The 20,818-nt window shown below is 47.7% G+C and overlaps 1 protein-coding gene and 1 pseudogene across 1 annotated transcript; one reads left to right on the top strand and one right to left on the bottom strand.

Moving 5' to 3' along the window:
- Nucleotides 1-5,096: 5,096 nt before the first annotated feature.
- Nucleotides 5,097-20,818, bottom strand: part of LOC109257031 (phospholipid hydroperoxide glutathione peroxidase-like) — a 68,403-nt pseudogene continuing 52,681 nt past the window's right edge.
- Nucleotides 10,010-20,089, top strand: S100A10 (S100 calcium binding protein A10). The gene is made up of 3 exons (XM_053889498.1): nucleotides 10,010-10,141; nucleotides 16,499-16,651; nucleotides 19,668-20,089. The coding sequence occupies exons 2-3, from the start codon at nucleotides 16,520-16,522 to the stop codon at nucleotides 19,827-19,829; spliced, it is 294 nt and encodes a 97-aa protein (XP_053745473.1). The 5' UTR covers nucleotides 10,010-10,141; nucleotides 16,499-16,519; the 3' UTR covers nucleotides 19,830-20,089.

Consider the following 20,818-nt stretch of genomic DNA (forward strand, 5'->3'; position numbering starts at 1 on the left):
ATGTCCCCTTCATCCCTGCATTCCCAGAAGCACCTGGCCCAGCAGCTGTGTCCTGCTTTCCAAATCCCAGTCTGAAGCTCCCATCAATAGATGCCTGAGCCTGGCCAGGAAAATCTCTGTGGGCACCGGGCATCCTGCCACGACCCCAGCCTGACCACGAGCCTGTGCAGGAAGCCATGGGGCCTTGTCCAGGGAAGCGTTCTCTGTACAGCGACAACTGGGAGAGCCTGCGTCTACACACTCTCCCAGGTCACCATACCAGGGGTGGATCTGACGATTTGGGACTAATCACAAAGCAGGTCGTTTCCACCTGGAATCCCACCAGCAGCTTGTTCAGCACCCTCCTTCCCAAACCAGTGTCTCTTCCTTGCATTTGGCAGGCACCTCAATGACACAGGTGCCGGGCTGGAAAATTCCAGTGGTTGGGCTCCTTCCTCTCCCTTGGGCCCCCAGCTCAGTAGTGGCAGCCCCACAGATTGTTCCTGAAGATTTTTCTCAAATCTGCGTCCTCCTGGCCACTATCACAGCTGTCATTCCAATTCAGGCCTGCATCATCCCCGCCGTCATCTCCTAGCTCCTGTTCTCCTGCGCCTCCAGTTGGTGACTCCACCTTCTGTGATTAAATTATGTCTGCAATTTAAATCTTTAGCCTGGAGTTCAATCTTGAGAAACTTGCTGTTTCTGCAAATGCATCCTGATGTTTGACCCTGTGATTCTATTCCTCTTACTCCCTCTGGATCACCCTCCTCTCCATGCCCGTTCCACATGCCCCATCAATGCCTGTCAGATGGGACAGCACCCAACCCTCAAGGCTCACTTCAAACTCTGTGTCTCCCATGAAGTTATTCCTAAGGGTCCTAGCCAAAAGGGAGCCTACTGTTCTGAATCCCACTGGTCTTACTGTCTACACTTGTGCAACACTGGCCACACACACGACTTCCATCAGGTCTACTTGTGAACACTGCTTATGTTCCTGCCTAGATTCTGGTTACATCCCAAAGCAGCTGTGGTTGATCACCGAGAGGGGTGGTGGCAAGACAGAGGCTTTGAGACTAGTCTTGTGTGGGTTCTGATGGGGCCACAATATGCCTGTAGGTAAGTACATCATACGGGGTGTCTTGTGACACTAGAGATCATCTATGCAAACCTCGAGAACTTACCATGACCACAACATTAATCAGTCTAAAATACTTCTTGAGGTGACTACACAGAACAAATAAGTCAGAGTATTGTAGACTATAAAATTATGTTAATTTTTAATATGCAAAACTTGGATTACATTTCTGTTCTTACAATATGATCCATATAGACCTCAAAGATGCCCCCACTGATTACCAGCAAGCACATTCTCCAATAACTAGGCACTCTGGACTTGAAAATGTCTTGCTCAAAACCATGAGAATGAATTTACTTAGGGGCACCTGGGTGGCTCAGTCTGTTAAGTGTCCAACTTCGACTCAGGTCATGATCTCTGCAGATTGTGAGTTCGAGCTCTACATTGGGCTCTCTGCTGTCCCTGTCAGCATGGAGGCCACTTCAGATCCTCTGTTCCCCTGTCCCTGCCTCTCCCCAACTTGTGCTCTCCCCAAAATAAATAAATACTAGGAAAAAAAATGAATTTACATAAAAGCCAACCAATAAAACTGGTTGAATTCTATGCCCTAATTGGGTTCTGATCCATATGGCACCAAGCACTACTTTAACCTAAATCTCTATTTTCATTTTTTGTTTTGCTGGTTTCTTGCACCTTGTACATGGAAGATTACTGTTCCCACTGCCCAAGCCCTGAGAAACGCTACCAAAGGCATGAGCAAATAGGGGAGGGCGCCAACCTATATCACAGCCTCCATGTCAAGCCAAATGGGGAAAACTTCCCAGCTCCATATTCACTCCACGGCTTCCTGTCCCTTTTCTACCAGAGCCACACAGGAAAAAGCCAACACCACAGCAGAGCTACTCACTCCACAGCCACCAGAGGGTCCCACAGCACTAGCTAGGAAGCAAGGACACACCCTCTCCCTGTGCAAATCCAGGAGGGCTCGTCACAGCAACCTCCCCTTGCTTCCAGGCTGGAATCGGATTGCCAGGAAACCCCAGGGCTAGCTGCCGGCTGACTGACGCTGTTGAGGCTTCAGCTCTTACCAAGCAGCCAGCTTTTCACAAAGAGTCGGAGTCCCCAGGGCTCCATGGGCCTGAGCCCTCCCCAGCCACATTCTTTCTTGCATCACCAAAGAACACAGTACCTGTGGCTTAAACAGCATTTTTCAGACAGCCCCCAGAATTGCTGCCTGAAGTACCACTTGCTGTCAAGTGTTAATAAAGGAAAAGGAACAGCATGTCTGACAGGCAGGTTACAGCCCATGAGAAACAGGTCCTATCTTGCCCCCAACACCAAGCATTCTTGGGGTTCAGACAAGCTGGTGTTCTATTACTTAACTCAAAGTATGAGGTCTTTCTTTCTTCCTTCTTGCAAGAGACCAGGGAAATCAGGGATCCTCATGATGAGAAAAAGGGAAAGGAAGGCTAAAATGCCCAGGTTTTTCTCTGGCAGCTACCTCAATCCATAATACAAGCAGTCACAAACTTATAACAGATGCTCATTCAGGTTTTGATTGTCTCTTTTGGGGTATTTACAAAGAGGCTGGAATATTCAGACAAATATGTTTTTTTAATGTTTATTTATTTTTGAGAGAGAAAAAGAGAGAGAGAGACATAGCATGAGTGAGGAGGAGCAGAAAGAGAGGGAGACACAGAATCCGAAGCAGGCTCCAGGCTCCAAGCTGTCAGCACAGAGCCTGACGTGGGGCTCGAACTCACTAACTGTGAGATCATGACCTGAGCTGAAGTCAGAAGCTCAACCGACTGAGCCACCCAGGCGCCCCTTGGGACTATGCAGGAAAATATTTTTAAATAATTATGACCTTAAGGGCTTGGTTCCTCCCTTCAGGATGACTGCACATAAATCATCTCATATAATTCCCATAATAATCACCCCGCAGGATAGGGATTGGAGGAATTTTATAGATGAGGAGACAGAAGGCATGGAGACTTACCTGCCCATGGCACAAAGCAATGCTGTAGCAGAGCCAGGATTCAACACGGGTCCATCTGGCTCCACCCCACCCTCCACTTAATAATAATTATAGTTAACAGAGTGTGGCACTTACTATGTGCCAGACACCCTGCTAAGCACTTACATGCTTTTTCTCATTTATATTCCAAACATCCCTAGGAGGCAGGTACGACGATCAAGTTCAAGTCCCTTTTCCAAATGAGAAAACTAAAATTTGAAACAGCTGGGTGACATGTGCCACATCACATGGTTAATGAGAGGCAAGGAAATTGGATTCACCCCAACCTTGTGCTCTTAACCACTATGTTGAGACACAGCGGACTGCATCTCCTACCTCATCTCCTGTCACTCTCCGCTCGGCTGCAGGCACCTTGCTGCAGGCACACTGATGGCTTTTCAATCCCACCCCCCACCCCCAACCCACCCCCCCCAAGCCCAAGCCCCTCCCTGCTTCCTAGCCTCTGCACCTGCTTTTCCCTCCACCAGGAAAGCTTCCCCCTAGTCCCTGCTGTATTTACAACCTTAGTTCCTTCTCTTCCTCTAAGTCTAGGTTTAAATGTCCTCTCTTCAGCGCCTGGTGGCTCAGTGGGTTAAGCATCCGACTTTGGCTCAGGACATGATCTTGTGGTTATGGGTTCGAGCCCCGTGTCGGGCTCTGTGCTGACAGCTCAGAGCCTGGAGCCTGCTCCAGATTCTGTGTCTTCCTCTCTCTCTGCCCCTCCCCTGCTTGCACTCTGTGCTCTCTCTCTCTCAAAAATAAATAAAGATTAAAAAATTTTTTTAATGTCCCTTCTTCAGTGTACTCTTCTCTGACTTTTTACCTAAAATGTGTCCCCTTCAATTCTCTCATTCAGACCCTTGTTCTTCCCATCATGGCACTCATTACAATCTACAAAAATTGTACAATCTACAAAAATTTTTATTAGTTTAGTTTTCCCCTTCTATTTTATTTGTCTTCCCCCTAGAATGTAAGGCCTGGGAAATCTGTCTGTCTTGGTCACTGATATATCCCCATTACCCAGAACATGCCAGATATTAGAAGGTACTCAGTAAATATTTGCTAGATTATAATCATTAGAATTTGCAGCTCACCTATGGTTTCCAAACCAAAGCTAAGAGTTCTGCATTTAAAAGGAAGGAATGTTGGGGGGAGGGGGGGACACTGGATGGCTCAGTTGGTTAAGCATCCAGCTCTTGGTTTCGCTCAGCTCATGATCTCACGAGTTCGTGAGTTCAAGCCCCGTGTTGGGCTCTGCACGGGCAGCGTGGAGCCTGCTTGGGCTTCTCTGTCAATCCTCTCTCTGCCCCTCCCCCCCACACACTGTCTCTGTCTCTCTCAAAATAAATAAATAAACTTAAAACAAAAGAAGTAAAAGGAAGGAAGGCAAGCTATAGTCCTTCAGCTTTTGCTGCCCCAAGAGATAAATGGGCACAGTGAGCATAGCCTCTACGAAACCCTCCAGCACTCCAGAAGGAACATGCTCAAAGGCATTTAACCACAAATCACACAGACCTTGAGCCATGGAAGGGCCCCGCTTGGCCTCCCCAGAGCTTCTGCTCCACAGAGGGAGGGACCACACAGAAGCTGGTTCTCCCGAGTAGAACCTGCTGCCTGCTGGGCAAGGCTGGGTGCCTTCACGGTCATGACCTGCCCAGAGCCTGGCAGCTAGTAAGTGGGACAGCCACTCACTCTCCTTTAAAATTCTTCAGTGGCTCTGTGTTACCTTCAGAAACACACTCCAGACTCCTCGGTAGAGTATCTCAGGCACCCCAGGAAAGGTACCTCCTCTCAGGACCAGGGCAATTCCTGGGATGGAGGTGCTACCTCACAATTCCACGCTCTGGCACATGCTTTTCCTTCCTTTCTGCCCCCACTCAATCTAATCCCTAGTTGTCCTTTAAGATTCCTGATAGGAATCCATCCTAAGAAAATAAATATGTGGGCAGAGATGTTTATTCAAAAGTAGTCCTACTGTATATCATTATTAAGTATGGCAGTAACAAAAACTGCTAACAACCTCAATGTTCAAAAAATATGGCAAAGGTTTAATAAACTATATTTCCCTTAAACTTAGGGTTACTAGTTGAGCCACACTTGGGGGTTTGCTGTTTTGTTTTGTTTTCTGGATCGCCAGCACTAGTCTTGACCAGGCAACTGTAAATCTGTGGTCTCCACCTGAAGTGCCATGGAGGACCGCTGCAACTCCTTGTGAGGGGCGCGAACTTGCGGTGCTAGAGGTAGCAGGGCAAGCCTTTCTCTGCTTCCAGGGGCTCTTCCAAGGGACCGTGCCGCTCCAGCACACAGCCCTTTTGCCAGCGAGGAACCTGGTGAAGTTCGGTTTGATGGCATTTCCCAGGATGCCCCTCCCCTCGGGCTGGACTTTCATCCACTTCCACAGCAGGTGAGCATTGTCCCATTCACACAGATCTTGCAGAACTAATCGAGTGTGACATTATGGCCAGCAGAGAGCTGCCTGATCTCCACATTGCTCCCTGGCTGCTGCCTCCAAACTGGTTGCAAGGGAAGGCCAGGATCCGTAAACCGCATGCAGCAAGCATATCGGGCATGCAGGTCGACAAGCTGAGTATAGTTGACGTCTGTTTTGCCTCACCGCGAGGCCACACTGGTGACGATGCACAGGAAGCCCTGGTACTTGCCCAGGTGAACCGTGTGCCCACCGATGACCTCGTCTGAGAACTCCTGCAGAGACTGAGCACAGAGTCAGTGGTCTGGGGACACGCACATGGTGCGGGGCGGGCTGGGCTTGGCCAGGGCCCTGCACAGCAGCGCCGGCTTCAGCAGGCAGCATGGGTGGCTGAGGTTCACATCCACAACCGCATCTTTCTGAGTCTGCTGCCAAATTACCAGCACTCGAAAGAACGCCATTCTATTTGTTAGGATTATGCTGTAACAAATAACCCCCAAATTTCAGAGTTTTTTTTCCTCACCCACATAAGTATTCCAGTGAAGGTGTGCCCGGCTAGCAGGTAGTTTTCCTCCACTCAGTGATTCAGGAACTCGGACCCCTTCCAGCTGTGATTCTTCCAACCCTAAAGCCTCAGAGTCTAGCAGATGGAATGAAAAAGTGTGGTAAAGTCGCCTCTTAACCAATTTGGTCTGCAAGTGACACACATCGCTGCCAGTCCCATTCAGTTGGTGACTAGTCAGAGTCCCACCTACGTGTAAGGGCTGCCAGGAACGTAATTCTCAGCTGATCGGCCACAGCCCAGCTGAACCTCTACACTCGGATGGGAAGAAAGCATCTTTCTGGCAGACAGGCTGCCCTCCACGCTACAGCTACAAACCCCAGAAGTTAAGTACCACTGGGTACCAGGTTTTGCTTCCACACGGAGAAGACGGACTACTGCCTGAGCAGTGGAACAATGCCCCCTGTCCCTAGCATTTAGTGCACTAGAACATACCAGAGGCCTGGTGGCTTAAACATGGCCTTCACTTTGCTCCAGGGACCACACTGCCTCAGGTTCCCATTCCTTGGATGGCTGTTAACCTAAAAATAAAAGGGCCAATTTTATTACCAGCAAAAATGGGTTTATTTGGGAACAGCAGAGAATTACAAACCAGGACAAGCAAACAGTAGGCAAGTCAGGAGAACAAAGGAGAGGACCACTCTTTTATAAAGGAAATTAGAAGTTCAGAAGGGCTGTTATAAACATCAAGTCCCTTGGAGTAAACTGGAGTTTGAAGCGTAGTGGCTTTTCGTTAGCTGAGTTGTGACAGTCTCTCACTGGCTGGGCTGTTGCTGGGGGAGGAAGAAAACCTTCCTCTCTCCTGCCTGGATGGTGAAGTGGTATCCACCTGCGGGTCCCTCTCCCTGTTCCATCTGCAATCGATGAATGCTAGGGCATGAACACTCCTCCTGCTGGCCTCCCTACTCCGTTTTCAACACGATATCTTTTTATTAATTTTCACATGCCCATTCTATCTGTTCTCTTCCCACAACTCCCCTTCCCCCTACGGCCCCACCATCCTTGCTGGGCAGCTCCAGCTCAGGCACTGCTGCCTGATCTGATTGGTTGTCACTAGTGACACAGAGTTGACTCCACTGTATGCATGTGGTTTACAAGGCACAAGTACGTTCTCAAGAAAGAACTGCCAGGGACCACTTCTTCTAGAAGGAGATTTATAGCCATGGTAGATATTTAGGATTTTACCAGTACAAAGTCACAAAAAACTGCACAAAGGCAGAGATAGCAGCCATCCTACTGACCATTTTCACCACTGTATCCTCAGCACTTAGCAGTGTTTCAGAAACCCAGGTTCTTCTGTCTTTGGAGCTGCAGCTACTAGGACCTGGGAGCCCTCAGAGTCTGGCACCAGCTGGAAGAAGAAGAGAATAAAGAAGCTACCGTGTAGTTGAATAGTTACTTGTTGAATGGGGAAAAAAGAATGAGTGAATAAATAAGCATGTTCTTGATAAATATTTAATGACAAAAGAGTAAAGTATTATGAGACAAAAATAGAAAATGTAATTCTATAATCATAGTGATCACAATTTAGAAATCTCACATCAAAAGCAAAAGTATATATATTTACTTTTTTTTTTTTTTTTTTTTTTTTTTTTACAGTCTTCAGCACTTCTTACCCCTTCACTAAATAAATACTATCCAGCCCACCAAAGGACTAAATAGCAGTTGTCACATGGCTGTTTGCCAGTTCAGGCTCATGTGTGACAATTCTTCAAGGAAAAGTGGATGTACTCCATTAGGATAGAGAAGGCTTCTGAGTTCATTCTTCCTACTGCATTGCATCTGGAACTTTTTCTTTGCTGCCCACTTTTCTAGTGAGCAAGTTTTATGTTTGGGGAAAGGTGAGAGAGACAGCCTGGATCCAACTCATTCTTTCTGAAATCACTTTAGGGATCAACTTCAAGAATAACCCTGGGTTCAAGTTTTAAAATCCAAATCCACCCCACTCACCGCAAATCCCCAACTTATATATAATAGATGTATAAAAAGACTAGAAAAAAAGACATAAAAAGTACTTATCTTTGGTTAATAGGTTTACAAATAATTGTATTTTCTTTTTCATACATTGCTATATTTTCTAAACCTTTTATAAGAATGTAACCTTTTTGCAATTAGATTTCAAAGTCACAATAAGTGTCTTTTTTTTTTTTTTAGGTTTATTTCTTTTGAGAGAAAGAGTGCGCACACACCTGTGCAAGCAAGGAGAGTGGCAGAGAGAGATGGCGAGAATCTCAAGCAGGCTCCGCACTCAATTTCACATGCCCTGAGCCAAAATCAAGAGTTGGACGCTTAACCGACTGAGCCACCCAGCTGCCCCAAGTCATTGTTATTTTTAAAATTTTTTTTTAACGTTTATTCATTTTTTGATAGAGACAGAGCATACGTGGGGGAGGGGCAGAGAGAGAGGGAGACACTTCTGTGAAGCAGGCTCCAGGCTCTGAGCTGTCAGCACAGAGCCTGACTCGGGGCTTGAACTCACAGACCGCGAGATCATGACCTGAGCTGAAGTCGGATGCTCAACTGACTGAGCCACCCAGGCGCCCCCATCATTGTTATTTTTTAAATGGCTGTCAAATGTTGCCTCCTCCAGGAATTGTTCTGTGACTACTCCAAGGGTTAACATTCTCAAAGTATCCCCTAGTGTCCTCTACCATTCACTGGGAACACTGGATTTTGACTGCTTATCTATCTCCTGACAAGACTTGAAGTTCTTTAAGGGAAGAAACTGAGTCTTTAATGTCTGAGTCCTCAGGGCCTACCTAGCACAGAAACTAAGCATTTGTAAAGGTTTGTGGATCAAATGAAGAACTCAAGTAAGTGGGAGTGTAGAAACAGGTTGTTCTCATACTAAATTCAGTTGCATCTTCCCTGGGACTAACAGATCCAGGATTTTCTCACTCTTGACTGTGCCCTGGGGCCTGGGAAAAACTTGGGAAGCATACAGCAAGATTTTGAAGAACAGCCTCCCTAAACAGTCAGCACCAGGGTTGCATGAACCTAGCGTGAGCGAGAGCTGAAATTCAAATTGGGGTTTCCTAGCAAGAGCCAAGATCAGTCACATGGTGGCACTTAAAGGATTCCCTGAGTCTGCTCATTCCTTTGGGATCACTCACTCCTCCCAGGACCTCCCCTGGGAACAAAGGAAAACCCAGGACTTGGGACTTTTATAGCTGCTAGTAGTTTGCATTTAACCCTAACCACAATTAAAATAAATGGGGGCGGGGGAACACTATCCATCCAGTAGGAGACACTTGGGTTTTCTCTAAATTTCTTCCAGAAATTTCTCCTAAAGGGCTTTGAGAACCAAACAAGCCAATTACAGGACAAAAAGGAGACTTAGAAACTTTGGTCTTAACAATGTCAAGCTGAGTTTTCCACCACGTAAAGCCATCCCCAAGGAGGGGTAAATCCCTTGTTGAACAAAGGGTTTGTATCCACGGGGACAGGGGACAACAAGCCGAGCGGCACTCTTCATACCCCACCCAGAGAGACGGGCACCAGGAGTAGGTGGAGCGGGGCGCAGGCCACGAAGACCCTCGGGACTGAAATCCTGGGCCTAACACGAGAACTACGACCATCCTGTGGCGGTTAGGACTCCACGTGCCCCTCCCAGCAGTGTTGTCTAGAAATTAATTCCTGGACCTGTAGGTTACACCGGTTGTGGGGCAGCGCGCCCCACCCGCAGAACGTCTGGATTGAGGACTGCGCCTTCCCTCTCTAAAACCAGACCCGAGAGGAAGGGCACGGCCCAGGGCGGGGGTGTCCTGAACCATCCGAGAGCCCTGGAGCGGGGACGGACGTGCACAAGAACGCTCTCCGCCGAGGTGACAGCGGGCGGAGGCTGGGCGTGAGGCCCACGGCATCGCCTCGGAGGGTGTGTGCCCGCTCGGGGCGCGGGGGGACAGGAAGAGGAGGGCGGGGAAGGGGTGGGGTGAGCAGGGACCGGGACACCGGCCCAGGCTCCTCCTGCCTCCCCTCCCCACCCCCACTCCCCATACTAAGGCTCCCAGCCCGCCACGCTCTGCTCACTAGCCCGCGCGTCCCAGCCGAGCGAGCGTCCCCGCCGCGCCTCCAGCCAAGGTGAGTTCAGCCCGCTGCTCCCGAGCTGCCCCCGCCCCGCCTCCCCGGCCGCGACCCCGCGCGCGGGGAAGCCCCCCCATCGGCTGCCCCAGCGCCGGGGTCCGCTGGGCGCCCGCCGCTCCGCGCCCTGGGCCACACCCCGGCGAGACCGGCAGCGCCCCTGCCGCGATCCTCGCGGAGTGGAGGAGGGGCGCTCGTCCTCCGTACCGGGACCTCCGTGTCCACGCCTGGGGCCTCTGCGCTCTCCTCCCTTTCCGTCGATCTCTCCTCACTCCCACTTTCCTGCTTTTCCACTCGTCACCCGAGCTATTCGTCCCGTCCTGGCCGGCATATGCGCTCGCTCTGGCTGCAGGCTGACCTCTGTCCAGATGTGTGCGGCCTCCTCCGAGCTGGACTGCCCGGCAGCCGGCAGATCCCTTCCTAAAGGGCACTGCTCAGTCCCTCGCCCTGATGTTTCAGGTTGGGCTTCCTGTTGTTTGTATGCCAGACAGGAGAGGGGGAGGTCTATTTGTTTTCTTTATAAGCCTGGCTAGCGAGATTTGGGGGGGAGGGGAATATATGAAGGGATTTTTCTACTCAAAGGATTCCCTTCTTGTGATCTTAATTACACAAGTGGAACTATAAAGAGGGGGAAGAGTAGGTTTGATGAAGGACCTCCCAACCCAGATTAATCTGGCCCAGTGCAAAGAGACAGATAGACCTGCCCTTGGTACCTGGTCACCACTTTGAGCTTGGCCAAAGGAATGCAGCTTCCTCCAGCCCTGGACGCTGCTAACTGTCCATCTAGATTCCAGCTAACTGAAACAGGGACTCTGGCGTGTTGGGTGGGGCTGGGGAGGAAAGTAGAGCGGCTACAAGCTGGGCAGAGCCCTTAGCCCAGACTCTGGAACACATTAAGCCTACACCCCCTTCCCTCCCCAGGGGAGCTGAGAGCATTGCACAGGGCGTGGTTAGCACAAAGGGCTCCCAGATCCCCTTAGTGCAGGCGGGTGACTCAGCTGTGAGACCATGTGGGTGTGGTCGGAGATGGTTCCAGATACTCTCTGCAGATGGCCGGACAGAACACTCCCTAAAGGAAAAGGGGAACTGTGCCATCTCAGAGGGCATTTTCCAAGAGGAAGTGAGTCACACCAGGACTGGCTGGCAATCTGAAGGAGAGGTTTCTTGACTGATCCGTGGGTGAGGGCAGCAATTAGACTGGCAGAGCCATGGTAAGACACAGCACTGTCGGATGATTGGCCCGAGTGCCTGCTGGCAGGTGGCCTAAGCTTCACTAGTGAGGTAGCTCTTCCCGTCAAGAGGTTTGCGGTAATTGCTGCAGATTTTTTCCCCCTGCAGCTTGAGATTCAACCTGCAGTAGCGGATCTTTACATCCTGAACTTCAGGTGAGGCCAGGCTCATGGAAACACGCCGACGGACAGAGATCTTTGCCTCCAACATGTTTCGGCAGATTGCAAAAGATAATACCAGAGGCTGGGGCAGAAATGAGTTCATATAACTCATTTGAAATGTCTTCATGCATTCTGCCCCTACAGATTCCTATCCCATTTCTATTTAATTGTCTCTCCTAAATGGTATATGCCTTCCTTGACAGCCAGAAGCTACTTTCTTCATCTGACCTATTATTTAGAGTTTATTTCAGGTCTTCAAATTTTCTTAAAGGTGCACTGGACATAAATAAAGTACACTGATTTCTAGGTGATGTTTTTCCCTGGTTTCTCTTGCAAACAATGTCAGATGGGCCCTCTTCCTCCCGTGCTTGGCCTCTAACCTTAGTCTCTTAAGCAGCCACCCCAGTGAGGTCAGGCCTTGGGCTGGGTGGAGCTGAAACTGGGTGCCTTCCTGCTTTCCAATGACAGTTCCAAAAATGTGGCTTTTTAAGAGCACTACCCACTTGGTATGCCCTTGGACACAGTACAGTCTTTCAAAGTTGAGGGAAACAATGGAATCCTTTCAGGTTATGATGTATAAATTAGCACTCTGAGTGCAGGGAAAGCTGAAATGAAGTTTTAGCATCTTTCTTAAGCTTCTCATTTTCCTGGGGACTTAACGATTTAGGAATCTCGTATCAAAAGTAAAAAGAATGAACTCACTTATTTTTTTAAACAATTTTCAACACTTCCTACCCTTTCACTAAATAACTACCACCCAACCCACCAATGGATTTGATAGCAGTTGTCACAATGGCTATTGTTTGCCAATTCATGCTGATTGTCTGACAATTCTTCAAAGAAACATGGTTGTACTCCACTGGGGTAGAGAAGGCTTTGAGGTTCTTTCTTCCTATTGCATTACATCTGGAATTTTCCCTCTGCTACCTCCTTTTTTTTAGTGAGCAAGCTTTATGCTTGGGGAAAGGTGGGAGAGACAGCCTGGATCCAGATCCATTGCCTCAACTCATTTTTTATGAATTCTCTTTAGGGATCAAATTTAGGAACACTTTCTGTGTTCAATTAAAAAAATTTCTTTTCTTTTCAAAATCTCCACAGCAAAAGAAAGGAAACCCTAAACACATTTTAAATAACAGATGTTTGTTTTTACTGACACCCTGCCAATTATTTTCTGGGTGGGCTGCAAGAAAACTAGGGTATGGACAAGACACAGAAGAGCAAAGTAAATCAGGCCTCTTGCTCTTTAGAAGTATCCTTTTTGAAATTACGGTCTGGATCTGGGCATGGATCCAGAGCAAACATTTGGGATTGCTCAGGAGCAGACACGTTTCTAAGGAGGCTCCCTGCTACTCCCAGGAGAATCAAAATGTACATTGCTGTCAATTTCATTCTTACCAATTCATTGAGCAGGCTGTGATGGCAGGTTGCTACCTACTAGGACCCTGATCAAGGAGCTCACAATCTAGTAGGAGAAGAAACAGAAACACAATTAACTAGACTTTTTAAATAGTATGCCATTAGCTGGTGAACTCCCCCAAAGGCAAGCACCATGGAGAGAGAGAGAGAGAGAGAGAGAGAGAGTGTGTGGGAACGCACCAGCCTAACACCAGACATGCACAGTAGGTGCTCATTTTAAGAGGACAAGAAATGGAAAGTTTAATTCCCATCACTGTGACTAAATCTGTGGAGTCCAGAATTCTTTTCTATAAAGAAAAGTACACTTGGGGCGCCTGGGTAACTCAGTTGGTTAAGCCTCCGACCTCACCTCAGGTGAGATCATATCTCACAGTTAGTGAGCTCCACCCCCACGTCTGGCTGTGTGCTGACAGCTCAGAGACTGGAGCTAACTTTGGATTCTGCATCTCCATCTCTCTCTGCCCCTCCCCTACTTGCCCTCTGTCTCTCTCAAAAATAAACATTAAAAAAAATTAAAAAAAAAAAAAAAAGAGAGAAAACTACACAGAGAAAGACTACAGAGTTCTGAGCCCCCATCTTACCAAGGCAAACAAGTAGGGAGGTTACACAGACATCAGAATAAAATGGTTCAATAAAAAATGAGAAAATGATGAGGTAGTTATAGCCTGTGGGGCTCACAGTGAGAAACAAAACACAAGAAAACAGCAGGAGTCAGAAAAGAAAGAAGTCCTGTTCAGGGTCTGGCCAGACCTGTTTAGCAGGACAGTTTTTCCCTGCACTCCTGGAATGCGCTTCCCTCTGAATCTACTGATGCATTCACAGGGCCCCTGGGCCCCTTCCCCAGCTCTTCCCAGCCTCACGTCCTTCTGCTGGGCTCTGAGCTACACAGTTTTCAGTCCAGACCTGAGTGGTCACACAGGTACTTCGGGCCCTGCCAAGGGGTTTGTCTGACTTATTCATTTAGCAGATGCTTATTTTGTGGTTCATAGACAGAAAAATTCACAGTTCTTGACCTAGAGGATCTTAAATCTGAGAGGCCAACAGGAAACCGATTAAAGGGTGTTTCAAATACAGGAGTAGCTTGTCTCAGGCACAGAGAGGACACTGCCATCCTCTTGCCATCCTCTCAGCTGCAGGCCCAGGCCCCCATGAGAGCTTATCAAGCTCTTGCCCAGGAGTGGAGCATGTCAGGCAGCTGGGAAGATCCAAGTGCCAGATTCAGGTCCCTGGGCTTGCAACTTTAGCAGCCAATGGTCAGCCCTACAGTCTGCCCCACCAAGACCAGAGGGCTGCCAACTCCGTGGGAGAGCTCTGTGACTCCTCCACTGGCCAAGAGAACACTTCTAATCCTCACTGTCCCCGCTTTTCCTTCGTCTTACTTTAAAACCAGTGCACTGGCTCCTCCTTCAGAACAATAAGTTGCTCGTTGCCCTTTTCAGTGCTCTATGGGCACTGGTCCCCGATGAGACCATGGGCATCTCCTCTGGTGTCCAAAGTCAGTTATTTCACCTTCATGAACTTAGATTCCTGGCTAGTCACTGTTCTGCATTCTCATTTCAAAAGGTCTACCTGACAAATAGGGAGTCAGCTGGGTGCCTGTCATACTCACATACTCACGGCCCACGTGCTGAATAAAACAGCAAGTGGGCAAGGAGGGGTAGGACTGGAAGGACCCAGGGCGGGGGACTGGAAGGACCGGAGACCTGAGCATTCACTCAGGGAAGACCGGCCTCATTTTCTTGAAGAAGATACTCTAGGGTGGCCAAGATTTCTTCCTGCTTACAACTTGTGTTTCTTACAAGTTCCTAAATCGGCCTGTTCCCCTATTATAGTGGTCCTTACTCTACTACTGCGTCCCCTTTCTTTGTCCTCTGGCTTTGCAGTGCACTTTCCTTCTGCTCTGTTCTGTGAAGAAGGTGAACAGGGTGTCTGGCAGCCAGTGCAGTTTCTGGCATCTTTGGGAACTGGTTGTGAAATACCCTCCCGCTCTGAGCTTAGACACAGGTATTTTTACACCTCTGGTCTCCGACTTCTTTCCTGAGTTACTTCAGAACTAGGGTGGGTTCCCACGTCTTTCTTCCGTAGGTGGCTCATTTGGTTCAGATCTCTTACACTGCTGGACTTCCAGAACAATCCAGGCAAGGGCAATTCCATCTCAGCACTGTGGACTGCCCTCTGAAACCACAAGGGCTGTGTAGGAAGAGAGGGGAAAAGGGTGTGTCTCCCCTGGAATTCATCTCACAGCAAACGCTGAAGCATTAATTTGCTGATCTCTCCAAGAGAACTGACTTTCAGATGAATCATCCCAGATCCTGGCATATAGCAATCTCTAGAGTAGCACATTCTTTGGCATGCTGGTTCCTGCATTTTTCTGGGGATTAAGGGGGTAGAATTTACAATTCCCTAAGTATAATTACTCAATCCCTGGGGTCACCAACTAACTCCACCTTCTCTGTAAAAGGCAGCATTTAGGAATCTGTGTTGAACACAGATCTGTCAGCAGCAGGAACCAGACTGAAATCAGCAGGGAAAGGTACGAGCCTCTCCTTCAGCCTGTGCTCAAAACCTATTCTTGTGAGGTGTTTTTGTTGTTTTGTTCTATTGTAAGTGGTATACTACAGTCTCTATTCAAGTTAAACTGTTATCTATCCACTAGTGATCTTAGGTGGTGTTAGCCAACAGTGCTCTGTTCTGGCCATAGCATTCCTTCCAATTAAGCCAAAACTCACCGAGTTCCTATTAAGTACCGGGTGTATGCCCCCAGATCATTATACATGACTATAGTGATCTGATATGCTTCCCTTCCCTCCTTTCAAACACTTTCTGATGGAAAGCTCTTGCTCTCTGTCCTTCCTGCCAAAAACCAGGTCCCCAAAGGAGTCCTGACTCCTGTTACCTGTTCCTTTTCAAGAAACTAGATAATGAGCTTTGGGTAGCTTTGAGTAACAGCATTTTACTGCCGGAGATGCAAATATCTGTACTGCAATCAATAACAAGTTCACACCTTTGGTAAAAAATACACGCCCAGCAGACAAAATTCATTTGTAAACGGGTTGCTAAACCTAGACTTACACCGAACCAGGTTACCTACTTAACCGTGGAGGGTTGAAGTTTTCAGTATTAACCAGGCTTGACTGTGTGGGTGGTTGGTATCAGCCATGTCTAAGAGTCCCATCTGCCAGTGCCAGGAGAAAAGATGAAACGCCTGCTCTTTCTGCAGATGCTTTGTCTGTTAAACAGAGGGACGCGGACCTTGCTTTTCCAAATGATCCAAATGATTAGAGTTTTTATTCCTCATTAGGTGATTTATGCAGAATTAGTGGGCAACTAGACAAATTCCTCATTCAGAGCACCAATACCTGAGGTACCTGCTTCCATCAGCAGGGGGGCCCACCTGGGGTGAACTGGGCCTCAGAGTCATTGAACTTTAGAGCCGAAAAGGGTCTGATGGATGATCTACTACTTATCTTCCTTCTAGTTACCTACAGAAGACTGATAGTACGTGTGGCTTAAAAGTTAATGTAAACTCTTTCTTTACATCTTTTAAAAGGTTTCAACAGACCTCATCAAAATGCCATCTCAAATGGAACACGCCATGGAAACGATGATGTTCACGTTCCACAAGTTTGCTGGGGACAAAGGCTACCTAACAAAGGAGGACCTGAGAGTACTCATGGAAAAGGAGTTCCCTGGATTTTTGGAAGTAAGTGCTGAAAGGCTCAGAAAGAACCAGACACGAAAACCAGTGCTTCTAGCCCCTGGTTGCTTTTCCTTCCTCTTCCCATCCCTTCCCTGTGGAAGCCACTAGTAGAAAGGTGTCCTTGTTCATTTATTTATTAAACATTATTGAGTGCCTCCTGTTTGTAAGGTACTGTAGGGGAAACGGAAGGTAGAGAAGACGCAGTCCTTGCCCTCAAGGGGCTTACAATATGGAGCTGAAATAAAGTTGCACATGAATCGCCACAAGACAAGGTGGAGTCACCTGCGTCCACTGAGACAGAGTCACCGAAGAAAAGCCTCTTACCAGAGAGTCATCAGCTAGGAAATGGCCACCTCAGGTCATAAACCTGGCACTGGCATTGCCACATTCTGGTCATATCCACTCTGAGCAACTTTGCATCTCTTAAATCCCTTCAGATAAGGACTTTTTAAAAATATTATTCCTACTCTATAAAGGAACAGTGTTAAGCATCTGCTGACTGAAAGCCAAGCGTCACTCCAGAAATAACTGCTTTTCACATTGAAAATGCTATGAGATTTAAAAAAAAAAAAAAAAAGCTATGAGAACACAGGAGCGCAACTTGAGTTTGAAAGACCGACGGCTCCATCAAGACTGGAAGAAGACTCTGCCATCAGCTCTGACACCTCACTCAAGACATTAGGCTGCAAGGCACAGTTGTCCTTTTACATCATAGGCCCTCAAGACATGGTTGTTGCATTTAACGGAAGGTGAAACATTATTTGACAAAATATGAGCATGAAATGCAAGTCCCTCTTTCCTTGCACTACTGTGCTTGGTGCAGAAAATGACTTCAGCCTCTAAAGGGTGAAGGGAGATGATGGTAAAAGGCTGGGTCCTGTCTCCTGTCATGTGCCTGGTGGATAGCACGTTAGTCAAGCCCCGACTCCTGGCTCAGTAAACAGGGTTTTACAGTACATTCTGATTTACACGTCGTCAATACCAGTTAAGTAAACAGGTATAAAGCCTAATGACAGTCTCATAGCTGCAGTTACCACAATGCCATCCCAGAAAGAGCTAGAATATGCTGTTGCTCTGCTTTTGCACACCCTCTGGTATAGCCCCAGACCAGAAGTCTGTCTCTGCCCTCATACTGGGCAGGCAACTTTGGCTTTCTGGGCCTCAGTTCCTGCCCCTGAAAAATGAGAGGGCTGAGCATGATTACCTCCATGCTTCCACTTTCTGTGATCCTTCCAGGCAAGCATAAAATGCAAGGACATGTGTTCATTTTAAGCCTGCCCACCACACAAAGGCATTCCCCACGTATTAAACCCTTGTGCTTTCTTTGGTTTTTCTGGTTTTTTTTAAATGTTTATTTATTTTTGAGAGAGAGACAGAGCATGAGTCAGGGAGGGGCAGAGAGAGAGGGAGGCACAGGATATGAAGCAGGCTCCAGGCTCTGAGCTGTCAGCACAGAACCTGACACAGGGCTTGAACTCTGAACCGTGAGATCATGACTTGAGCCAAAGTCAGATGCTCAACCGACTGAGCACCTAGACACCCCCTAAACCCTTGTTAATTGTGCTGTTGCATATGTTAGAAGCCAAGATGAATATCACATGAGACACAGACCCTTGCTCCCTAAAGGCTTTGTAGCAGAAGAAACATAAAGGGTGTGTATAGTACTGAGTACTGAACATGGTAGTGTAATTTATTCCAGGCACGGGTCATAATTCTGGGCACACCCACACTCGCTGAACTGACAAGAGTATTTTGTTTCTAAAGTTGACCCCTTGTGTCATCCAAATTTCACTCCTTCAGACCACAACCAGGAAGCTGGGGGTGAAGCCAGAATTAGCTGAAACCCACCCAAAGTGAAGACAGCCACACAGAGGGGGTTGTAGTTGATGGCTTAGGATGGAGTCTACCATCCACGAGTAGGAAACATGCCTGCTTTACTGTAGGGGATTTCTGAGTGCAGGATGTACACATCCGGCATACCTGAGACACTGAGTGTGCGATTCCTCACTCATGTACGCGATCGATGGGATTACACAGACTTTCCCTGAACACTTGCACACCTCTAGGAGGCCATATTTCCCCCCCCCCCCCGGTTGATGGTCTGGACCCTGTGGCAGCAGCCACACTTTCCCACCTCACTAGGTAGGACAAGGAGTGATCTGAAACTTACTCCCTAAACTATCTTCTGAGATCTTTTTGTTTTTTTAATTTTTTAAATGTTGTTTTTTTAATTTTTTATTTTTGAGAAAGCGACAGAACATGAGTGAGTGAGGGACAGAGAAAGAGGGAAACACAGAATCCAAAGTAGGCTCCAGGCTCTGAGCTGTCAGCACAGAGTCTGACGTGGGGCTCGAACTTACAAACTGCGAAATCATGACCCAAGCTGAAGTTGGACACTCAACTGACTGAGCCACCCAAGTGCCCCCCACCCCACTTTTGGTAATTAAAAAAAAAATTTTTTTTAATTTTTTCTTTTTTAATGTTTAGAGATTTTTTTCCTTAAGGAGTTTCCTTTTTCAAGGATTTGACCACGCCATTGGGAATAAACACGTGTTAAGAGAATGTAGGCTCACACTACAAAATGGGAAGTTTAGGGTGGTTCTTAGGCAGACTCCTGTGATACTGAAAATTGTGGAAACAGCTGAACTAGGAGCAGAGCAGTTCACAAGGTCATACCAGGGTCACGGTGGCAAGCACGGTGGACTGAGAATTAAAAGGCTTGGGTTTAGCTTGTCTGACGTGAATCTCCTCTTTCTAGAAATAGGCAGTTCCTAAGATCCCTGTAGTTCTACGAAAGAATGCCACGGAAAACCTCTTTCTGAGTTTAAAATATCCATTTACTGAAATGCTCTCTCAAGGCAGAAAAACACATGTAGGGGACGTCCAAAGACCACTTACAACCTAAAACAAGAGTTCAGGTAATGGGAAGACTCTATTACTGGTTGTCAGTGGGACAAACCAGAGAAGCTGGCCACTGCAGCCACTGACTGATAGTTCTTGCCTTTGTTCTTCTTTGCAGAATCAAAAAGACCCCCTGGCTGTGGACAAGATAATGAAGGACCTAGACCAGTGCCGGGACGGCAGAGTGGGTTTCCAGAGCTTCTTTTCGCTGATTGCTGGGCTCACCATCGCATGCAATGACTATTTTGTAGTTCACATGAAGCAGAAAGGAAAGAAGTAGGTAGGCAGCACTGAGCCACACTCCCACCCAGAGAGTTCTCCTGAGGGCCTCTCAAGGAGTCTGCCCCGCAGCTGCCCCCCTCCACCCAGTATAAAGGATTCCATGAGCAGATTGGGACCCTCAGAAAATGTATACATAAAATGCAACCCCCATTTGAGAAGCAGAGAAAGTAAAGTCAGTGAAAGCCAGATAAGCTTTTGATTTTTATATTGCCTGCATCCTCTTGCCCTCAATAAACAAATTCTTTTTTTAGTTCCTCAGTTGGGACAAATGTTTGTTTCTCCTTCAGAAATGCTGGGTCCCCACTTTATTCACAAGAAGTCTGCATGCCCGTGGGCAGAGGGCACACCATAGAGCCAGCAGGGTAGGAAAGCCTTCTCCACTGAGGCCTGGGGTCTGACTTCTCTGATCCATCTGCCCTTGTAGTTATGACCTACCAGCACTTCCAGAAAATACCCTGATTTCATAATTATGGAGCCCAGTCTTGTCTAGTTAAGTCAGAGCCTTCCCAACAAGTACCTGGAACACCTGAGATGTCAGAGTCCAGTTTTCAGACAAAGTTTCAGCAAATTCTCAGGTAGAAATAAGTCCATAAGACAAGATCAAGACACAGAGTGTGATGCTTCAGTAACAGCTCATTAACATACACTGAGTTGGCACGAGAGGTCATGATTATATTGAGATGGCAGGAAACAGGCCAGCAAAACTTACACAGTGGGGCGGTCCTTTCCTATTGAAAATGAAGTGCCAGGGGCGCCTGGGTGGCTCAGTCGGTTAAGCATCCGACTTTGGCTCAGGTCATGATCTCGCGATCTGTGGGTTCGAGCCCCGCGTCAGGCTCTGTGCTGACAGCTCAGAGCCTGGAGCCTGTTTCAGATTCTGTGTCTCCCTCTTTCTCTGACCCTCCCCTGTTCATGCTCTCTCTCTCCGTCTCAAAAATAAATAAATGTTAAAAAAAAGAAAAAAAGAAAATGAAGTGCCAGTACTGA

The sequence above is a fragment of the Panthera pardus genome, unplaced genomic scaffold (genome assembly GCF_024362965.1).
Source record: "Panthera pardus isolate Hobbes unplaced genomic scaffold, ASM2436296v1 HiC_scaffold_11, whole genome shotgun sequence".
NCBI lineage: Eukaryota > Metazoa > Chordata > Mammalia > Carnivora > Felidae > Panthera > Panthera pardus.

Excerpts from the sequence above, each read along its gene's own strand:
- S100A10 (XM_053889498.1), top strand. The coding sequence starts at position 16,520 with ATGCCATCTCAAATGGAACACGCCATGGAAACGATGATGTTCACGTTC. Across the intron at positions 16,652-19,667 it reads AGTTCCCTGGATTTTTGGAA|AATCAAAAAGACCCCCTGGC; the intron begins GTAAGTGCTGAA and ends TCTTCTTTGCAG.